This window comes from Pongo pygmaeus, chromosome 6 (assembly GCF_028885625.2).
Source record: "Pongo pygmaeus isolate AG05252 chromosome 6, NHGRI_mPonPyg2-v2.0_pri, whole genome shotgun sequence".
NCBI lineage: Eukaryota > Metazoa > Chordata > Mammalia > Primates > Hominidae > Pongo > Pongo pygmaeus.
Genome location: NC_072379.2, coordinates 90210161 through 90231547, shown reverse-complemented (window position 1 = coordinate 90231547; position 21387 = coordinate 90210161). Strand labels below are relative to the sequence as shown.

At 35.3% G+C, this 21387-nt stretch overlaps 1 protein-coding gene across 5 annotated transcripts in view; it reads right to left on the bottom strand.

Annotated features, from left to right (window-relative positions):
• The window catches only part of SLC25A40 (solute carrier family 25 member 40), a 41171-nt gene that overhangs the window by 13993 nt on the left and 5791 nt on the right, over positions 1–21387 (bottom strand). For 4 of the 5 annotated variants that reach the window (XM_054496954.2, XM_054496955.2, XM_054496957.2 and 1 more), the window contains 5 exons: positions 11997–12065; positions 10053–10173; positions 7719–7778; positions 5651–5757; positions 1326–1393 (listed from right to left, as the gene is read on the bottom strand). In XM_054496954.2, coding sequence (XP_054352929.1) covers positions 1326–1393; positions 5651–5757; positions 7719–7778; positions 10053–10149 — 332 coding nt within the window. In that variant the 5' untranslated portion in view covers positions 10150–10173; positions 11997–12065. Of the gene's footprint in view, positions 1–1325; positions 1394–5650; positions 5758–7718; positions 7779–10052; positions 10174–11996; positions 12066–14852; positions 16942–21387 lie in introns of those variants that run through there. The other variant, XM_063667649.1, reaches the window with a different exon arrangement.

Below are 21387 nucleotides of genomic sequence, written 5' to 3'. Positions count from 1 at the left end.
AAAAGTAGATGAGAAATTATAAAACATTTTTGTACTGTGGACCATATACACTCCTGCTTGTAACCAGACATAAATTATAATTAACATCATCAGAATTACATACACTAATTTTAAGGGAATTCTAATGACATACTATTTTAAAAGAAATTATTAAAAGGGAATTATTAAATTCAAACACAAAGTTGCAGGTACTGCCGTGTCAATAAATATTAATGCAACAAGAAACTAGTCCACGTTTATGATGTAACTAAAGGACATTCACAGACCATAGATCGGAATGCCTAATGTTATACGGTGGACTTTGCTGCTGAGAATTTAGGAGCAGGACTGACTGGTGGGGTATTGGATCTGCCACTAACTTTAAACCTTAAACATTGTTTAAAATAAATGCCTCAAATTGACTAATTTCCTCCATTAAAAGTATAAAGTTCTTGGGAATAAATGAGACAGCAAAAGCCAAGTTATTATTTTACATTTTTACATTCAATATTAAGAGTTTATCATATTAATTCATGTAATCGCCAGGCAGTAGACAATTAGAATTACCTGGAGAAAGGAAAGTACACATTTTGCAATATATCATACAGCTTTAGTACAATGAACAAATAAACACCAAAGTCTGTATTTCTGAACATGAAAAAAATTACCATATGCTTGTGTAGCAAAGACAACACAGCAGGTTGGTTGCTCAAACCTTGTATAACTTCAGGAGGGCCTATGTGCATGCCTGACCTCTGGACAACTCGTGAGAATGTATCCCCTGGAGTAGAAGGTTTTTTGTATGTCTGAAGCACTAAACCAACTTGTCTAGGTTGATTTGTACACTGCGATTTATAGTACACTTCTTTCCTTCTGTGGGTTTGAAGTTTTGCTCATCACAACTGGCCTCAAAGACAGAATGTACCATATAGCCCATGCTCAATAAAAGCCCTATACTCAAAACTCAAATGGGTTTCCCAAGGCAGAAGCACTTTGTATACTTCACAGCTCACTGATAGAAGGATAAGCACATCCTGTGCAATGCCATAAGGGAGGACTTTGGAAGCCTATTTCTGGACAATTCCTGATGTGCCTTTTTCCCTTACCTATTCTTTTTTCTATCCTTTTGCTGTAATAAACCATATCTGTGAATGTAACCTCTTCAGGTCCTGCAAGTCCTTCTGGTACATCATCAAACATGTGGGTGGCTGTGAGGCTTAAAAAACAATACCTCAGAAAATGAAAGCATTCTAATATTAAAAATGCAAGACTTTGTCCAACCATGCTGATTATAGGATAAAATAACAACCATTATTTAGTAGAAAAAACATTAAATTTCAACTTACAGGGTAGGAGGAAGGCCACTCCATAGAGATTTAATGCCCTCATTTCGAATGATTTTAAAAAACGCATCCTAAAGTTATAATAGAAAAAAAGTAATCAAAATATATCTTTAAACCTTTTATACAAAAATTTATACTGATAATTGGTAATTTCATTCTTTCAGGTATTTATATCTAAAAAATAAGCTTTTTGATTTATGTATGTCCATTCTTTTTAAAAAGGGAATTTTAACACAATTAAAATGAAGCATTTTTGGATGATACTAACTTCTTACAGAATGAAGTCTATATTACTCAGCTCCAGATTGTTCTACTAAGAGCTTAGAAAAAAAGCTTTTGAAAAGATTATTATAAGAAAGGAAGTAGAGCAAAAGCAGAGAATTGGTTAAACTCGCCTAAGTATGAAATCAGAGAAAATATTAAAATGTGCTATGTGAAATCTTTGGAGAGGAACCAAAAGTAGGCAGAGCTGAAGAGAAGTCTTCTATTAACAGACAGACTCTTACAATTTGATTAAAAAAAAGATAAAGTAATTAAAAATTGGCTAAGGATTTGAATATATATTTCTCCAAAGAATACATACAAATGGCCAATAAGCACACGAAAAAGTGTTTGGCTGCATGCAGTGGCTCAGGCCTGTAATCCCAGCACTTCAGAAGGCAGGAGACCCCTTGAGCCCAGGAGTTTGACATCAGCTTGGGCAATATAGTGAGACCTTATCTCTACAAAAAGCTAAAAAATTTGCTGAGCATGGTGATGCACTCCTGTAGTCCCAGCTACTTGGGAGTCTGAGGTGGGAGGACTGCTTCAGCCCAGCAGGGAGAGGCTGCACTGAGCTGAGATCACACCACTGCACTCCAGGCCTGGGCAACAGAGTGAGACCCTGTCTCAAAAAAAAAGAAAAGAAAAATAGAAAAAGGAAAAATGTTCATCAGTGATTATTATGAAAATGCAAAGCAAAACCACAAATGAGATGTGACTTCATACCTACTAAATAAGCTAAAATTATAAAGACAGACAATAATAAATTCTGGTGAAAATGTGAAGAAATTGGAACCCTTAGATACTATTGGTGAGAATACAGAATGGTGTAGCTACTTTAGAAAATAGCCTAGCAGTTTCTCAGAAGGTTAAACATAGTTATTACATGACACACTAATTTCAACTCGTTACATTCTGAGAGAAATTAAAACACATATTCACATAAGGTTATATCCAAGAGAAATTAAAACACATGTTCACACAGAAACATGAATGTCCATAGAATTAATTACTCCAAAAAGTAGAAACAACCCAAATGTCTATCAAATGATGAATGAATAAATTAAATGTAATATATTCACATAATATTACTTGGCAATAAAAGAAATAAAATACTGATACATACTACAACATGGATGACTCTTAAAACACTGTGCTAAGTAAAAGACGTTAGTCACAAAGGACTGCATATTTTCCCAGGTAAGGGAACCCTAGTAAGACAGAAAACTTCTAGACAATAACCACTCTGCTCTAGCCAAACACCAAAGTGAAACTTGTGCCACCACCCAGACCCATATCAGCAAAGGCCAAGTAGGTAGCCTAGACTTCCACCAATGTAAGCCTGACAGAAGGTCAATAAGGAACCAAGATTTTTACCCCTACCAGGTCAGCAATAAGGCTCCTTCATCCCTCTGCTAGGGTGGTGTCACAGGAGGAATAGTGGAGAGTCAGTACTTTCACCATCACCCAGCAATGAGGCTACCCCACTACACCGTCAGTGGAAACCATATAGAAAGCCAGAACTCCCACACATGCTCAAGAGTAAAAGAGGTCTTCCCTCACACTGTGCGTCAATAGAGGCTGGATGGGGAACCTGGACTTCTAACTCTACCCAGCAGTAACAAGATGACATCCTTTCTTCCCCATGGAAGCAATGTCAGAAAAAGACAGCTAAAATAGAATGTTTTAAGTGAGATTAAAGAGTTTAATGGAATGCAAAAAATGTTCAAGTAACTTTCAAAGGAAGGCAGGAAAGGCAAAACAGAAATAGAAAACACAACAAAGAGAAAATTTTTAAAAAAAGATAGGCTTAAGTCCTAATCTATAATTGCATTACAATAGTTAAACTAAGTATATTAATTAAAAGGTAAAAATTGACAGAGTGAAATTAAAACATGACCCAATTTTATGCTGTCTAAAAGAAATTCACTTCAATTATAATGTCATAAGCAGGTTGAAAATGGATTGAAAGACTCAACACATTAAAGATGTTATTACCCTCCAAATTAACATACAAGTTGAATGCCATTCCAATAAATACCCTAGCAATATTTTTTTGTAAATATAAACAGGATTATGCTAAGATTTATGTGGAAAGACAAACTTTGGGAGTAGTGAAAACAACTTTGAAAAAAAAAAATAAATAAATAAATAAGGACCAGATGCTGTGTCTCACGCCTGTATGTCAGCACTTTGGGAGGCCACAGCAAGAGGACTGCTTGAGCCCAGGAGTGTGAGACCAGCCTGGGCAACATGGTGAGACCCTGTCTCTACAAAAAATAAATCACAGTGGCACATGCCTATAGTCCCAGCTACTTGGGAGATGGAGGTGGGAGAATCTCTTGAGGCATACAGATTGAGGAAGCAGTAAGTCATGATTGCTCCACTGCACTCCAGCCTAGGTGACAGAGCGAGGCCTTTTCTCAAAAAAAGAAAAAGAAATATAAAAATAAAGTGAGAGGAATCAGTGTATCTAATTTCAAGACTTACAGGTGCAATAATTAAGACTGTGGTATTGACAGAGTGACAGACACAGAGATAAATGGAACAGAATAGAAAACTCAGAAATAGACACACCCAATATGCCCCACTGATTTTTAACAAAGGTGCAAAAAGCAACTCAATGGAGGAAATACAGCCATTTCCACAAATGCAAGTGGACATCCATAGGCAGCAACAACAAACAAACCTCAACCACAGTCTCATGCCCTACATAAAACTAACTCAAAATGGATCAAGGACTTAAATAAAATTTTTATGAAAAAGTCTTCAGAGTGTAACAGTAGATAAAAAGCTCTTAGCCTTGACACCAAAAGCATGACCTATAAAAGATATTAATAAATTGAATTTCGTAAAAATTAAAAAGTTTTACCCTGTGAAAGACCATGTTTAAGAGGATGAAAAGACAAACTAGAAGTGGAAAAAAATATTTGCAAACCACACAATCAACAAAATACTAGTATCTAGAATATATAAAGAACTATCAAAATTCAACAGTGAAACTACAAAGAATTTAATTAGAAAATGGGCAAAAGACATGAAAGCCTTTTTTACTGAAGAGGGAAATAAGCATATTAAAAGATGTTCAACACCATTAGCCACTAGGGAAATGCAAATTAAAACTACAGTGAGATATCTCTACACATCTATCATAATTGGTAAAATAAAAGTAGTGGCAACACCAAAACACTAGTGAAGATGTGGAGAAATTGATCAGTCACACAGTGCTAACGAAAATGTAAAATGGTAGAACCAGTGTAGAAAACAGGTTAGGAGTTGCTTAAACTATAAACATGTAACTACCATATGACTGAGCAACTGTATTCCCCAAGGCATTTTTCCCAGAGTAAGTGAATGTTTGTAGTAGCTTTATTCATAATAGCCAAAATCTGGAAAAAACTCTGAAAATAAACTGCATTATATCTACACCATGAAATAATCTATATCATGAGCAATAAAAAGGAACAAATGATTGACACATGCAACAACCTGGATGAATCACCAGGTAATTATGCTATGTAAAAAATGCCAACCCCAAAAGGTTATATATGTTATGATTCCATTTATATAACACTCTTGAAATGACAAAATTATATAAATGAAGAACAGATTAGTAGTTGCCAGGGCTTAAGGAGTTGGTGAGAACACAAGGGAAATGGGTGTGGCTCTAAAAAAGGAAACAGAAAGAATCCTTGTGATAATGAAATTATTCTTTATTTTAATTATATCAATCAATGTCAAAATCCTAGTGGTGACACTGTATTAGTTTTGTAAGATGGTACCACTGGCGGGAACTAAGAAAAGGGTACATGAAATCTGTCTGTATATATTTTTTTCATTTTATATTATCTCAAAATAAAAATGTTTAGTTTTTTAAAAAGTTACCTCCCCCTTTTTTACACAAAACCATGAACCTATGAAAAGGTTAAGAAAGGGTTAAAAAGCAAAGAAGTTGTTCCCTGTTCTCAGTTTAATATGATTCTTAACCCTCTTGCAATTAGAAAATCTTTCACATATAAGATTAAATAGAAAATATACTGTGATTCTAAGGAATATAATCACCTTACCAATGTTCCCTGGAAATTTCCTGGCTTCTTATACCATAGTTTGTTGCCTCCCTCTTCACAGACACATAGATGATCCATGAGTCCATTACTATATACAAAACATTTTCCTAACAAAGAAGATTCGAACAGCCAACAATTACCTCACATAACCTTATTATTTTTACAGATGAACAAATTGACATCACAATGAGGAAACTAGAAAATTACAAAAAGAGAAACAATCTTGAAAAAGATAAATAACCATCTCTACTTTTTAGGATGAAACAGACAAAATTAATTTGATTTGCTTAATGCTACTGCACTGCATTCTAAATTCAGAGTTGTTAAAAGTAACTGTATATTAGGCTGGTGTAATCCCAGCTCTTTGGGAGGCTGAGGCAGGCGCATCATGAGGTCAGGAGATCGAGACCATCCTGGCTAACACAGTGAAACCCCGTCTCTACTAAAAGTACAAAAAATTAGCTGGGCGTGGTGGTGGGCGCCTGTAGTCCCAGCTACTTGGGAGGCTGAGGCAGGAGAATGGCATGAACCCGGGAGGCGGAGCTTGCAGTGAGCCAAGATCACGCCACTGCACTCTAGCCTGGGCAACAGAGCGAGACTGTCTCAAAAAAAAAAAAAAAAGGAACTGTAAATTAGTGGATTTATGTTTTCAGAACTGCAATAAGAAAATGGCTGGGCATGGTGGTTCATGCCTGTAATCCCAGCACTTTAGGAGGCCAAGGCCAGGGGACCACTTGAGGCCAGGAGTTTGATTTCAGCCTGGGCTACACAGTGAGCCTCCATCTCTACAAAAAAATTTAAAAAATTAGCTGGGTATGATGGCACATGCCTGTAGTCCCAGCTACTCAGGAGGCTGAAGTGGGAAGATCACCTGAGCCCAGGAGGTCAAGGCTACAGTGAGCTATGATCACACTACTGCACTCCAGCCTGGGTGACAGAGTAAGACCCGATCTCAAAAAAAAAGGACACAAAAATAACTTCTTTTAAGTTATCTGAGGGAATGAAGAAGGAAGATAAAAGACGAAAACCTATTTAGAGAAGAGAACATGGATGCATATCTTCTCTATTTGACCAGAAGAAAAATCTGTAGTATGCAAGGGAAATTCAGACAAAACTAGAATTTTTTTTTAAATGTCGTTCTCAATGTACATAATGCTATGCTTTGTCTCTTTTTCTGTATCTGTACTGCTCAGTCTAGCCATTTGTCACATTCCACCTAATGTAGTACAACTTTCTCTAATATCAACTTCTTCCCACTTACTGGACTAACTGTTGCCAAAATTGTCTTCTCTGCCCAACAGTATGTAAAAATACCAAGCTGTGAATTTTGTAATACTTAAGTCTCAGTGTTTCCTTCTGCTTTTATGGCTTTCTTTAATGTATAGGAAATTACCTTTTCAGCCTCTTCCTACAATCAATCTATCCTTTCATTCATGTAAAATACCAGGGCTGTTCATTCCATCTCACTGCTCTGTATTCAACACAGTGGCTTTATATCTGAGTCAATTTTCTCACAGTCCAAACAGGTGTTTTCTGCCACTTAAAATATGGTTGCAATGCCATCATCTTTATAAACCTATAAAATACTAAGGAATTGCGAATTTTGCCTATCTTATAAAAACACATCATTATTTGTCTCAAATTCTACATAAACTACTATCCAGAAATTAACCAAGCTGTCTGATAAAATAATACATTTCCAATCACTATATTCAAGCAATAGTTGTATGATGGTCATGAATGCTCTAACATGGGCACAACTTTTGGACACAGGAGTAAGCTGGATTCTAAGATCCCTCACAAATATAATTCTGTTCTTACCTCTGAGGCACAAATACAAATACATAACCATCTTTTGCTTTAATTAGTAGGTCCATACAAATATTATGTATTTATTTGCTTTTTGCCTACACCTCATCACGTACAACTAAATGGTGAAAAAAAATGTTTTTCATGAGGATAAAGAGGCATCAATTTTAATAAATTAGCAAATGAATGTTATACAAAAAAAAACACAGGAACATTTAAAAATCAAACATAACATTTTTAGGGTAATTAGTACACATACCTTTGCGGAATGGGTTGTTTTGGGCTTGGAGTCTAATTTTAACAACATCCAGGGGTGTCACTATCAAGATATGTAAGTTTCAATTAGCAAGTGGTATCTGTAAATTGGATAGATGTTTTACACAGAACACAAAATACACTGATTCATACTTTTCCTCATGGCTATATAATTGGTAAGCTTATTTATCTTAAAGTAGTCTTGAATGTAACATTCTAATTTTTTTACCCTTAAATTTTGTTAATCAGTGAAAGACAGATGAATTACTTCTCTCATGAGTACTAAACTGTTATTCGTAATATTCCTACAACTATCATTACATTAGCATTAAAGTTAGTATTTATAAGAAAATATGATTTCTAATATAAGAAGTAAAAGTTCCAAAAGACTTTGTGAATAACTTTCTATAAGTAATCAATAGCCAAATGATATTAGTCTTCCTAATCTGTTAAATTTACCTGTATCAAATAAGAGGTACAGATAATAAAAATTTGAGTAAACTGGCCATAAAACATCTTTAGCACTAAGTTATGTTATTCCATTTGGGCATAGCACAGCAAAGGAAAATAGTTTTAATATGCATGCTACATTTTATCCAAGTAGAAACAAATGCCAAATAATGGTTCTAAGAAAACTTTTCCTCATCTTGAGAATGATGATAATTATATTAGATGATCTCTATGATCTTTATAACTCAAATTCTGACCTGAAAATACATCATAAGCAATTAATTTATTTGTTCTAATCATCTGTTATTTACATAAACTAGCCAACTTAAAAATCATTAAAATGCTAAACTATCACCTAACTGTGTCATTTGGCTACATCTACAAGAAGCTGACTGTAAGAAACAGAAAACTGTGAACCAGAGAAATTTAAGAAATTCCATTAATGCAAAGTAGAGATTATTTGTAACTGTTACAAACATAAATTGTGAAAATTCTGTATTATTCATTATGCTAATATTTTATTCCATCTTCTTGCTTTCTATTATAGACATGGGGAATCAGAAAAGTTTAATGTTGATAGGGACCCAAAAGAAATTCCAGTTATAAGCCCCTAATTTACAGATGAAATAATGAAGTTCAAATAAAAGTTAGATACTGTTCACAAGTGTATTCACCGTGAGAATGGCAAAGCAAGGACTCAAGTCTCTTGAATCTCTGTCCAGGATTGTTTTCATATAATAACATGATGAAACATTCATGGATCATAAATGATAGTATGTGTTGTGGGAAGTCAGGGATCCTGAACGGAGGGACCGGGTGGAGCCACAGCAGAGGAACATAAATTCTGAAGATTTCATGGACATTTACCAGTTCCCAAATAATACTTTCACAGTTTCTTACCCCTGTCTTACTTTAATCTCTTAATCCTGTTATTTTTGTAAGCTGAGGATGTACATCATGTCAGGGCCACTATGATAATTGTGTTAACTGTACAAATTGATTGTAAAACATGTATGTTTGAACAATATGAAATCAGTGCACCTTGAAAAAGAACAGAATAACAGCGATTTTAGGGAACAAGGGAAGACAACCATAAGGTCTGACTGCCTGCAGGGTCAGGCAAAATAGAGCCACATTTTTCTTCTTGCAGACAGCCTATAAATGGACGTGCAAGTAGGGAAGATACTGCTAAATTATTTTCCTAGAAAGGAATATTAATAATTCATACCCTGGGGAAAGAATGCATTCCTGGGGGGAGGTCTATAAATGGCCACTCTGGGAGTGTCTGTCTTATGCGGTTGAGATAAAGACTGAAATACGCCCTGGTCTCCTGCAGTACCCTCTGGCTTACTAGGATTGGGCAACTCCACCCTGGTAAATTTGAGGTCAGACTGGATCTCTGCTCTCAAACCCTCTTTTCTGTTGTTTAAGATGTTTATCAAGATAATATGTGCACCGCTGAACATAGACCCTTATCAGTAATTCTGCTTTTGCCCTTTGCCTTGTGATTTTTGCTGGACCCTTATCAGGAGTTTGTGATTTTGCCCTTGTCCTGTTTCCTCAGAAGCAGGTGATCTTTGTTCTCCTTTTTACCCTTTGAAGCATGTGATGTTGTGACCTTACTCCCTGTTCTTGCACCCCCTCCCCTTTTGAAATCCTTAATAAAACTTGCTGGTTTTGCAGCTCAGGTGGGCAATCACAGTCCTACCAATATGTGATGTCACCCCCGGAGGCCCAGCTGTAAAATTCCTCTCTTTGTACTCTTTATTTCTCAGCCAGCCAACACTTATGGAAAATAGAACCTACGTTGAAATACTGATACTAAAACTCAAATGGAAGCACTGATTCATTCAAAGTTACATAATCTACATCAGTAACATAATTTTACCTATTACTGATGTCAGTATAGCTCCAGTACATGAGGCAAGCATTTGCTGAAGAGGTGTCACTTTGATAATCTCTTGTCCCCTTGTTTCAGGATCCATATTTTTAACTAATTAAATAAAAACCTGTTAAAAAGAAAATATAAAATTAGAGCACATCCTCTGATCTTTCAAAAATGATAACATCCTTCAGCTAAGCTGGGTGAGCAGCATCACATTAGTAAGACAACTAACAGAGAATTAACCAAACAGATACTGACAGAATGAAAGCAGTTGACCAATAAGTCTGAGTCTGTGAACTCAGCCTCATAAACACTACTAAGAAAACCTCCCCAATAGAGTACAGAGGTATCAGCAAATACAGCCCTTTATTGTATACCAGTAGTTGTTGTACAGATGTAAAATAAAAACACATAACCTTAGTAAGTTTTATCTTACAAAAATTTGATGAGAAAAGCAACATAAAAACATAAAAAAGTTTTAAAAAGTCAGATAATACAGAACAGTATAAAAATAACTTATGAACTTACTATTCAAAAATAATCACCGGCCAGGCACGGTGGCTCACACCTGTAACCCCAGCACTTTTGGAGGCTGAGACGGGCGGATCATGAGGTCGGGAGATCGAGACTAACTTGGCTAACATGGTGAAATCCTGTCTCTGCTAAAAATACAGAAAATTAGCTGGGTGTCTGTAGTCCCAGCTACTCAGGAGGCTGAGGCAGGAGAATGGCATGAACCCAGGAGGTGGAGCTTGCAGTGAGCCGAGATCACACCACTGCACTCCAGCCTGGGCAACAGAGCGAGACTCCGCCTCAAAAAATAATAATAATAATAATAATCACCAGCAACAGGAGTGTCATTTTTCCAAATGTCTATGCACATACACACATACATATGTATATGTCTATACACACACATTACATCTAACCAAATATTGTATATTAATCAAACACATGTACATTTATGTGTCTGTGTACATACAGTTTTTCTGAAAAACAGGTCAATACTACTTTGCTTGTTTAGTAGCCTGCTTTAACACTTAAAAACACATTACAGACATTGTGTCAATAAAAACAGATTTACATTTTTATTGCTTGCACAGTAGTTAATTATATTTATTTAATCAGTTTCAGATTGTTAGATATCAGGTTGTTGCCAATTTCCAAACTGTAAAATATTCTGCTATAATATTCTTATACATACATATATATATTTTTGTAACCTTCCTACAATGACTGTAGGAAAGATGGTAAGACTGATGGGATAAGCTATTTTAAAACTTGATACAGGGCCAGGCGTGGTGGCTCACACCTGTAATCCTAGCACTTTGGGAGGCCAAGGCAGGTGGATCACCTGAGGTCGGGAGTTTGAGACCACCTGGCCAACATGGTGAAACCCAGTCTCTACTAAAAATACAAAAAATTAGCCAGGCATGGTGGCGCAAACCTGTAGTCCCAGCTCCGTGGGGGACTGAGGCATGAGAACCCCTTTAACCCAGGAGGCAGAAGTTGCAGTAAGCCAAGATCGCATTACTGCACTTCAGCCTAGGTGACAGAGGAGATTCCATGTCAAAAACAAAACAACAACAACAACAAAAACTTCATACAAATTGCCACGATGCTTTCCAGAAAGCTTGGATCAATCTATACTTCTTCTGGCAATATGAGAGTTCCTACTTATCCATGACTTATCAAATTCTCTGTCAAATTACATATCATTTTTTTTCTGAACCATTCAAAAGTAGGCTGCATACATCATGTCCCTTCACCATAAATACATCAGAATATTATCTTATATAATCACAATACAATTATCAAATTCAGGAAACTTAATTTTGAACAGTACTCTACAGTTCATATTCCAATTCTGTCAATAATATCAATAATGTCCTTTATAAAAATAAATAGTAATTTTATTGTTTCTTTAGACTTTTATTATCTACCTACCTGGTTTGAGTCTTTTCTTCAACTCTATGCTCCAATATTTTATTGTTTGTAACATCAGTAGCCAAAAACCTGTAATTAAAAAGAAAGTAATTGTCTTATCTTTTCACACAGGAAAAGGATAATAAATCTAAAAGAAAGGAGTACATAAAAACTTTAATACAAAAATCAACAAATACTCATTAATTGCTTTCTACTAATTGCTTTGAAGAATATAAAGAATACTCCATAAATGCAAGCATTAGTTATAGAAGCATTTTCACAAAAACTTCGTGTTATTCTAGTTAATATACTCTGCTTTAAAAACAAATAAGCAAACGACTCTAGAGCCCAAACACGGTGATCAATCTTAGCATCATTTACAGTAGAACAACCAGATTTTGTAACACAAAATTAAAGGGCCAGCATCATCTACGAAGGTTTTTTTTTTTTGGGAGGGGAGTGTAAGGGGGGAACCTTTAATCTGAATCGAAACAAGCAACAAGCAACAAGCTTTAGGTCTAACTTCCAAGTCACAGGAAATTCAGCAACTAGTGTAACAAGGTAATGGATGCCACATAACAGTAGAAGTCGTACTCTTTTAGCCTACAAGACTATTGTCTTGATTTCTTTGAGTAAAAAGTGGGAAAAAACGTGGCAGGGGAGAGTAAACTGTTCTAGATTAAAGGAATCTTAAGAGAGTCAACCACCAAAAGAACCCTGGTTCAAACAAACAAATTTTTCCAGTTTGAGGGTAACTAGTGATATGTGACCATGGTCTGGTATTAGATAATACTAATTTGATATTAGATAATATTTCAGAAATCTTGTTTATTTTGTATACAGAAAGTATCTTTTAAGAGATTCATTCTAAATTATTAATGACCATAATGTTCTAATAACTGTAGTTTACAATACTTCGAAAACATAAATATATTACAATGTTATGATTTGGTAAACCTATGTAAACATATACCATAAATATTTCATTGTTCTGTATTTTTCTGTATATGTGAAAACATGTACAATAAAAATATTTTAGTTCCTGAAACTTATGTAGAATCTTCAAGTCTAGGGAACATATTTGTAACATTCATTTAAATGAGCTCCTTTAAGTGGAAAAATAATATATGTATGCTAGAATATAGGTATACTTCTCCTCCAGAATGGTAAAACGGCCCACAGTACTTTATTGTTGACATTGATGCCAGCAAGGTTGACAACTTGAATATGTGCACATGAAATTAAATCCAGAAAACTTTATTATACTTCTAGCCATCAGAATGTAAGGAAACAAGTCAGAAATTTAGATATAACTTTTTAGAATAGTTAATGAAATTGTTTCATAACATATATACTATTTTAGAAAAATAAGTTATATCAATTATCTCCTAAAATCATGTTATCTAATTATAATGAGAACTGAAAAATGAGTCTCCTTTTCAATTTATTACAAAAATAATGAAAAAAAGGCAAAACTCTACTCCCAGAGACTTGGGAGTACAGGTGGAAAATTTGAGAAGTGATTATCAGTGAACTGCCTAGAACTCATAATGTATTCAACACTGCTTTAAACTCCCTACAGTTTTACCAACCTACTTATCTTTTTTTCTGTCCCACTTTCTATTCTCCTATGTGCAGACACTGTCCCTTTTTAGGGAGGACACATTCTAGAGGGAGAACTCACTCTAACAAAATATCTCTTGGCTTTCCTACAATAGTAGAACATCTCATAAAGAAATGTTCTGCAAGAACAGCTCTGGTGCCCAAACTGGAGTGCAATGGCAGGATCACAGCTAACTGCAACCTCAAGCTGCTGGGCTCAGGCAATCCTATTGCCTTAGCCTCTTGAAGACCTAGGACTACAGGCACGAGCCACCACTACTGGTCTAATGCATTGCTTGTTATTTTTAGTGTATCTACAGTAAGTTTTTCCATTGTGGTTAGCATGAATTTTAAAAATCATCTTGTAAATACAACAAATTATTTTTAAAAGATGAAAACTTATTTTAGATAACAAGGAATAGAAACAAAGAGAAAACTAAAAAAAAAGCTCTACACTTTAATTATATCCTCCACACATTTTGACTTTGTTTTAATTTACCTATTTTTATATTCCTTATCTCTTAACAGGCTGCCATAGCCATTACAGTTTTTGATAGATTTTTCTCTTATGCTTCATACTAGAGTTATGAGTGGATTGCACACCACAATTACAGCATTAGAATATTCTTGGGAGGCCAGGTGCGGTGGCTGAGGCCTGTAATCCCAGCACTTTGGGAGACCAAGGCGGGCGGATCACTTAAGGCCACAGGTTTGAGACCTGCCTGGCCAAGAGGGCAAAACCCCAACTCCGTTAATAAAAATAAAAATTAGCCAGGTGCAGTGGTGCATGCCTGTAGTTCCAGCTACTCAGGAGGCTGAGGCAGGAGAATTGCCTGAACCTGGGAGGCAGAGGTTGCAGTGACCCAAGATCACACCACTGCACTCCAGTTTGGGTGACACAGTGAGACTCCAACTCGGGGGAAAAAAAAAAAAAAAAGAATATTCTTGGGGACTGTGCACAGTGGTCCATGCCTGTAATCCCAGCAGTTTGGAATCTCAAGGCAGGTGGATCGCTTGAGCCCAGGAGTTCAAGATCAGCATGGACAACATGGTGAACCACCATCTCTACAAAAAATACAGAAATTAGCCAGGTGTGGTGGCACACACCTGTAATTCCAGCTACTTGGGAGGCACAGGTGGGAGGATCGTTTGAGCCCACAAAACAGAGGTTTCAGTGAGCTGAGATCATGCCACTGCACTCCAGCTTGGGCGATAGAACAAAACCCTCTCTAGGAAAAAAAAAAATGAATGAATATTAATGGTCTGTGTACTTACTTTAACTGGCCAGTTTTGCACCTTCAAATGTTTTCTTTTCGCACATTTTTTCTTCCAGGTTGAAGAATTCCCTTTAGCGTTTCTTGTAAAATGGGTATGGTAGTGGTGAATCCTCCTAGCTTTTGTCTAGGAAAGACTTTATCTGGCATTCACATTTCAAGGGTATATTTGCTGGATACAGTATTCTTGGATGGCAGATTTTTTTTCATTCAGTCCTTTAAAAATGTTATAACTCCTTCAGTCCTTTAAAAATCTAATAACTCCTTCCTGGTCTGTATGGCTTCTGTTGAGAAGTCTGTTGCCAGACGAATTGGAGTTTGTTTACACATTATTTGATTCTTTTCTTTTGCCGCTTTTAGAATCCTTTCTTTATCCTTGCCCTTTTAGAGTTTGATTATTACATGCTGTGGGAAAGACAGTTTCTGGGGTGCCAGTTGAGTTGGTCTCCCCTGCGTGAGACACTCATGGGAAGCCATGGGCGTCCTCTGAGGAGAAATGTCTCCTTATTGCCTTCATGTCTTTATGCCCCGAGAGTATAACCGCTCAGCGGCATTCCACAGGTTGCTCAGGGAGATAACACTCCTTGAAGCAGTGGAGTATAATCAAACATCTTGGCTCCTCCTGAAACCCACTCCCACCTGTTTCAGTCCCGATAAGTTAAAGATCTTAAGTAGTTTAGACACACGCCTTTGCTCGACGAAATTCACAGAAACCACCACTGCTACTCACGAGCTCCTTCACTGATTAATCCTTTTCCTCATCCCTTCCTATCCCTCCCATCTGCCCTAAGAACAAAGAGCTTGTAAACCAATAAATTGGGCGGAGCCCAAGAGCTCTGGTCCCCTGGACCTGCTTTTAAGCGCTTATTCTGTCTCTTTCTAACTCCTTTGTCTCTGCCAGACTCGGGGTACCCGCTGGGTGGTGTGGGGCTGGTTTTCCCAACATATGCCTTAGGGAAATCTTATTTGGATCAAATCTGTTTGTTGTTCTCAGACCTTCCTATAACTGGATATTTATATCTTTCTCAAGTTTGGGAAAGTTTTCTGTTATTATTTGTTTGAATAAGTTTTCTACCTCAACTCCCTCTTGAATACCAATAATTCTTAAGATTTGGTCTTTTGAAGTAATTTTCTGTATCTTGCAGGTAATCTTCATTCCTTTTCATTCTTTTAATTCTCCTCTAACTGTGTGTTTTCAAATAGCCTGTCCTTTAGCTCACTGATTTTCTCTGCTTGATCCATTGTGCTGTTCACAGTATCTAATCAAATTTTTAGTTGACAAATGTATTGCTGAGTTCCAGATTTCATTTCTGGAACAACTTCAATCTGTTTAATTTCTTTGATAAATTTCTGGAATTTTTTATCTTGGAGATCACTAAGTTTACTTAAAACTGCTATTTTAAATCCTTGGTCGGAGAGCTCATGTATTGTGTCTCTTTAGGATCAGTCATTGGAGTTTTGTTTTGTCTTTTTGGGGAGGTCACTGTTCCCTATTTGTTATTTCCTATAGATTTATGTCCATATCTTTGCAATGAATAATTCATTTATTCCAGTCTTTTTGGTCTGGATTGTTTTGGTGTTTACTGGGCATGTTTGCTTAGACACTCTTTGTAATTTATCTGTTGAATATTGTTTGCCATTAGGTCACTGCCTCCTTTTTGGTACTAGGTGGCACCTTAAGCACAGGATTGCCTCAGCTTTAGTAAGCAATCTAAATGCTGCCTGTCCTGAACAGGGGATATCACAAAGAATGTATCACAGCAGTGTGAGAAGGATGGTTAGGCGTTTCTGCCTAGGGGACCTGTGGAACATATCTCTTACATTGTGGTGCTGCTGAACAGCCACTATGATTTGGCATCTCCTTTGGTTGAGTTATAGAGTAGAGTTTGCAAGGTCAGGGATGGTGGTACCACCTCCCCACCTTTTACTCTGCCTGCCCTTAGCAATATTTCTACCTTCAGGCACTGCCAATGCTTCCAATGAGTCAAGGGAGGAAGAATTCTCCTGAAAGGGAACTCAAGATGATAGGGAAGCTGGTTGTCCACCTCAATCTCACAACTTCCAGTACAGAAACCATGAATTAAAGGGAACTATTCTGTGCACTTGGTGCCAGGAAGACTCAGAGGAAAAGTATCACAGAAAATTTTAAAATATATTAGAAGAAACAATGAAATTAAAATATATAACAATATCTATTTAAAATAAAAGGAGGCAGTAAAGAGAGAGTGAAACAAGCACAATATACACGATACCCAACTTACAATGGTGCCACTTATTATTTTTCAACTTTACGATGGTGCAAAAGCAACATGCATTCAGTAGAAATCATACTTCGAGTATCCATACTACCATTCCATTTCTGTTTTTCACTTTCAGTACAGTATTCAATAAATTACATGAGATATTCAAGTCTTTTATAAAATAAGCTTTATGTTACACCATTTTGCCTAACTGTAGGCTAATGTAAGTGTTCTGAGCATGTTTAAGGTAGACTAGGATAAGCTACGATGCCCGGTAGATTAGGTGTATAAGTGGATTTTTGACTTACGACATTTTCAATTTATGATGGGTTTGTTGGGATGTAACCCCATCATAAGTTGAGGAGCACCTGTATATAAATGAAATACAGAAAACAAGTAGCAAAATGGCAGATGTAAATCCCACCCCAATAAATGTAAATATACAACTAAAAGGCAGAGATTGGCAAAATCAATTTAAAAATAATAATCAAACTATATCTTGGCTACCAGAGATTTTTATTTAAAAAATATGAGACAGAGTCTTGCTCTGTCACCCAAGCTGGAGTACAATGGCATGATTACAGCCCACTGCAGCCTCAAACTCCTGAGCTCAAGCAATCTTCCTGCCTCAGTCTCCCAAGTAACTGGAATTACAGACACACACCACCATGCTCAGCTAATTTTATTTTAAATTTTTTACAGACAGGTCTCACTATGTTGCCTAGGCTAGTCTCAAACTCCTGGCCTCAAGAGATTCTCCTGCCTCAGCTTCCTGAGAAGCTGGGATTACAGGAGTGAGCCACCACACCCAGCATGACACTTTATATTTAAAGATACAAATAGGTTGAACGTAAAAGAATGAAACAATAAACATAACAAAGTAGATAAATGTGAAAATCTGTATTTTTAGTTAGTAACTGAATTTTTAGTGTATTATTGGTTAGCAACACCACTTCCCCCCCCCGTATGATTTAAAATATAATTACATAAAATAGTTATTATAAATCTAAATTGATTTATATCATTTATATCTATTTATATGTTACTTATAATAACAATATGTAATTTATCACAACAAAAAGTGGATAGGGAGATGGAGGTATACAGGAGCAAAAGTTTTGTATACTATTGAAACCAAGCTGATATTATTCTGAACTAAATTGTTATAAATTTGATGTTAATTGCAATCCCCAAGACAACCATTAAGAAAATACCTAAAATATATATTTCAAAAGAAATCACAAGGGAATCAAAATGGTACACCAGAACACATCTATCACAAAAGAAGGTGATAATGAAGGAATGGAGGAATAAAATGATATGACATATAAAAAACAGCAAAATGGCAAAATATGTTCTCTCGTGAGTAATTTCATTAAATAAACTCTCCAATTAAGAGGTAGAGACTAGAAGAATGAATTTTAAAAGTACCCAACTATATTCTGTCTAAAAAAGACTTTAGACCCAAAGACACACATAGGCTGAAGGTGAAAGTGGAAAAAGACATTCTATGAAAACGGTAATTATAAGAGAGCTGGAGTGGTAGTACCAATATTAGACAAAATACTTTAAGACAAAAATTTTTACAAGAGCAAAGAAAGATGTTATGTAACGATACAGGTGTCAATCCATTAAGAAAATATAAAAATTATAAACATATATACACCTAAAAATATAGCCCCAAATATAAAAAGCAAAAGTGATAGAATTAGAGACAGATAGTTCAACAATAGTTGGAAACTTCATCATTTCACTTTCAATGATGAATAGAACCAGACAAAACATAAACAAGGAATCAGAAAGACTAGAACACTATAAACCAGTTAGACCTAACAGACATATATTGAACACCCCACCAAATAACAGCAAAATACACATTCTTCTGAAGTGAACATAGAACATTCTTTAAGACAGATCACATGTTAGGCCACAAAGCAATTCTTACTTAATAAAATTAAAATAATACAAAGTATCATTTTTTGACCAAAATTAGAGAAACTGTAAAATCAATAATGAGAAAATTTGGAAAATTCTTGAATATGTGGAATTGAATAATATACTCAAATAAACAATGAGTCAAACAAGAAATTACAATGGAAACTTGAAAATGTCTTCAGATGAAAGAAAATGAAAACACAACACACCAAAACTTAAGGGATACAGCAAAGCAGTGCTCAGAGGGAAATTTCCAGTTATAAAAATCTACATTAAGAAATAAGAAAGATCTGTAAAATCAATAACCTAAACTTCTCCCTATAAAACTATCAAAAGAACAAACTAAATCCAAAGCACGTAAGAGGGAAAAAATACTATACATCAAAATGGAGATGAAAAGGAAAAAATACTATAAATCAAAATGAGGATGAAAAAGGAAAAAATACTATAAATAAAAATGAAGATAAAAAATAGAATACAAAAACTACACAGAGAATTAATAAAACCAAAAGTTGTTTAAAGGATCAACAAAATTGACAATCTTTTAGGTATACTGGCCAAGTGAAAAAAAAAGACGACTCAAATTACTAAAATCAGGAATGAAAGTGGAGACAATACTACCAGTATAGTCTACTTGTTCTTGTGTCAATAGTCTATTTACTTCTAAATACACTTATTAGAAAACTGTTCTATCAAAAATCAAAAATTCCCCAAGAGAGAAAGGTCCAGGACCAGATGGTGTCACAGATAAATTCTATCAATATTTAAGAAAAAATTAACACCAAGCCTTCTCAAACTCTTCCAATAAATAAAGGAGGGAACACTTCCTAATTCATTTTATGAAGCCAGTACAGCATTACTCTGATGTCAAAGCCAGACAAAGACCTCACAAGAAAACTAGCGACCAATATCTCCTTTGTACGAAAGGTGCAAAAATTCTCAAGAAAATACTAGTAAACCAAATACAACCACATATTAAAGCAATTATATACCATGACCAAGTCAGATTTACCCCAGGAATACAAGGATGGCTCAACACATTAAAATCAATCAACGAAATACACCATGTTAATTAAATGAAGGAAAAAAACATATCATTAACTCAATTGATGCAGAAAAAAATTTGACAAAATACAACACCCTTTCATGATACAAACATGTGACAAAGTAGGAAAAGAAGGGAACTTCATCAACCTAATAAAGGACATCTATTAAAAAAACTCACAAATAACATCATATTTAACAAAAGAAAGACTGAAAACTTTTCCCCCCGAAGATCAGGAAAATAAAAACTATGTCCATTCTCTCATCACTTTGATGACACATTATACCAGAAGTTCTAGCTGAGGCAATCAGGCAATAAAAAGAAACAAAAGGCATCTAGATTTGAAAGAAAGATGTAAAAGTATCTCTACTAATAGATGATATGATTTTATATCTATAATATCCTAAAGAATTCACCAAAAATCTATTAAAGCTAATAAACTCAGCAAAGTTGCAGAATACAAGATCAATATATAATAATCAATTGTATTTCTATACAATAGCAATGAACAATTTGAAAATGAAATTAACAAAACAGTTTCCTTTACAATAGCATCGAGAAGAATAAAATACTTAGGAATAAATGCAACCAAGGGGGTGTAAGTTCTGTAAAATGAAAACCACAAAACACTGTTCAAATTAAAGAAGACTTAAATAAATGGAAAGACAACTTGTGTTCATGAATTGGAAAATATATTGTGCAGATGATAATACTCTACAAATTCAATGCAACTGTGACCAAATTTCAAACTACTTTTTTTGTGGAAATTGATATGCTGATCCTATAATTCATATGGAATATTAAGAGATCCTGAATAGCCAATCTTGAAAAAGAACAAATTTGTAATACTAATACTTCCCAATTTCAAAATTTACTAAAAATCTACAGTAATTAAAATCGTGTAGTACTGACATAAGGAGAGACATATAGATCAACGGAATAGAATTGAAAGTCCAAAAACGAACCTATACAGCTACAGGCACGATTTTTAACAAGGTTTTAAAATCCTTTCCATGATAAAAAGAATAGTCTTTTCAACAGACAGTGTTGGGAAAACTGGATATCCACATGCAGAAAAATGAAGGTGGACCCTCAACTCACATCATATACAAAAAATTATCTCGAAGTGGGTCAAGGACATAAATGCAGGCAAAATGTATAATTCTTATAAGAATAAATCTGTATGACCCTGAATCTGGCAATAGTGCCCTAGATATGATACCAAAAGCACAAGTAACAAAAGAAAAAATAAAATTAGATTTTATCAAAATAAAAAATTTTGTGTATCAAAGGACACTATCAAGAAATTGAAAAGA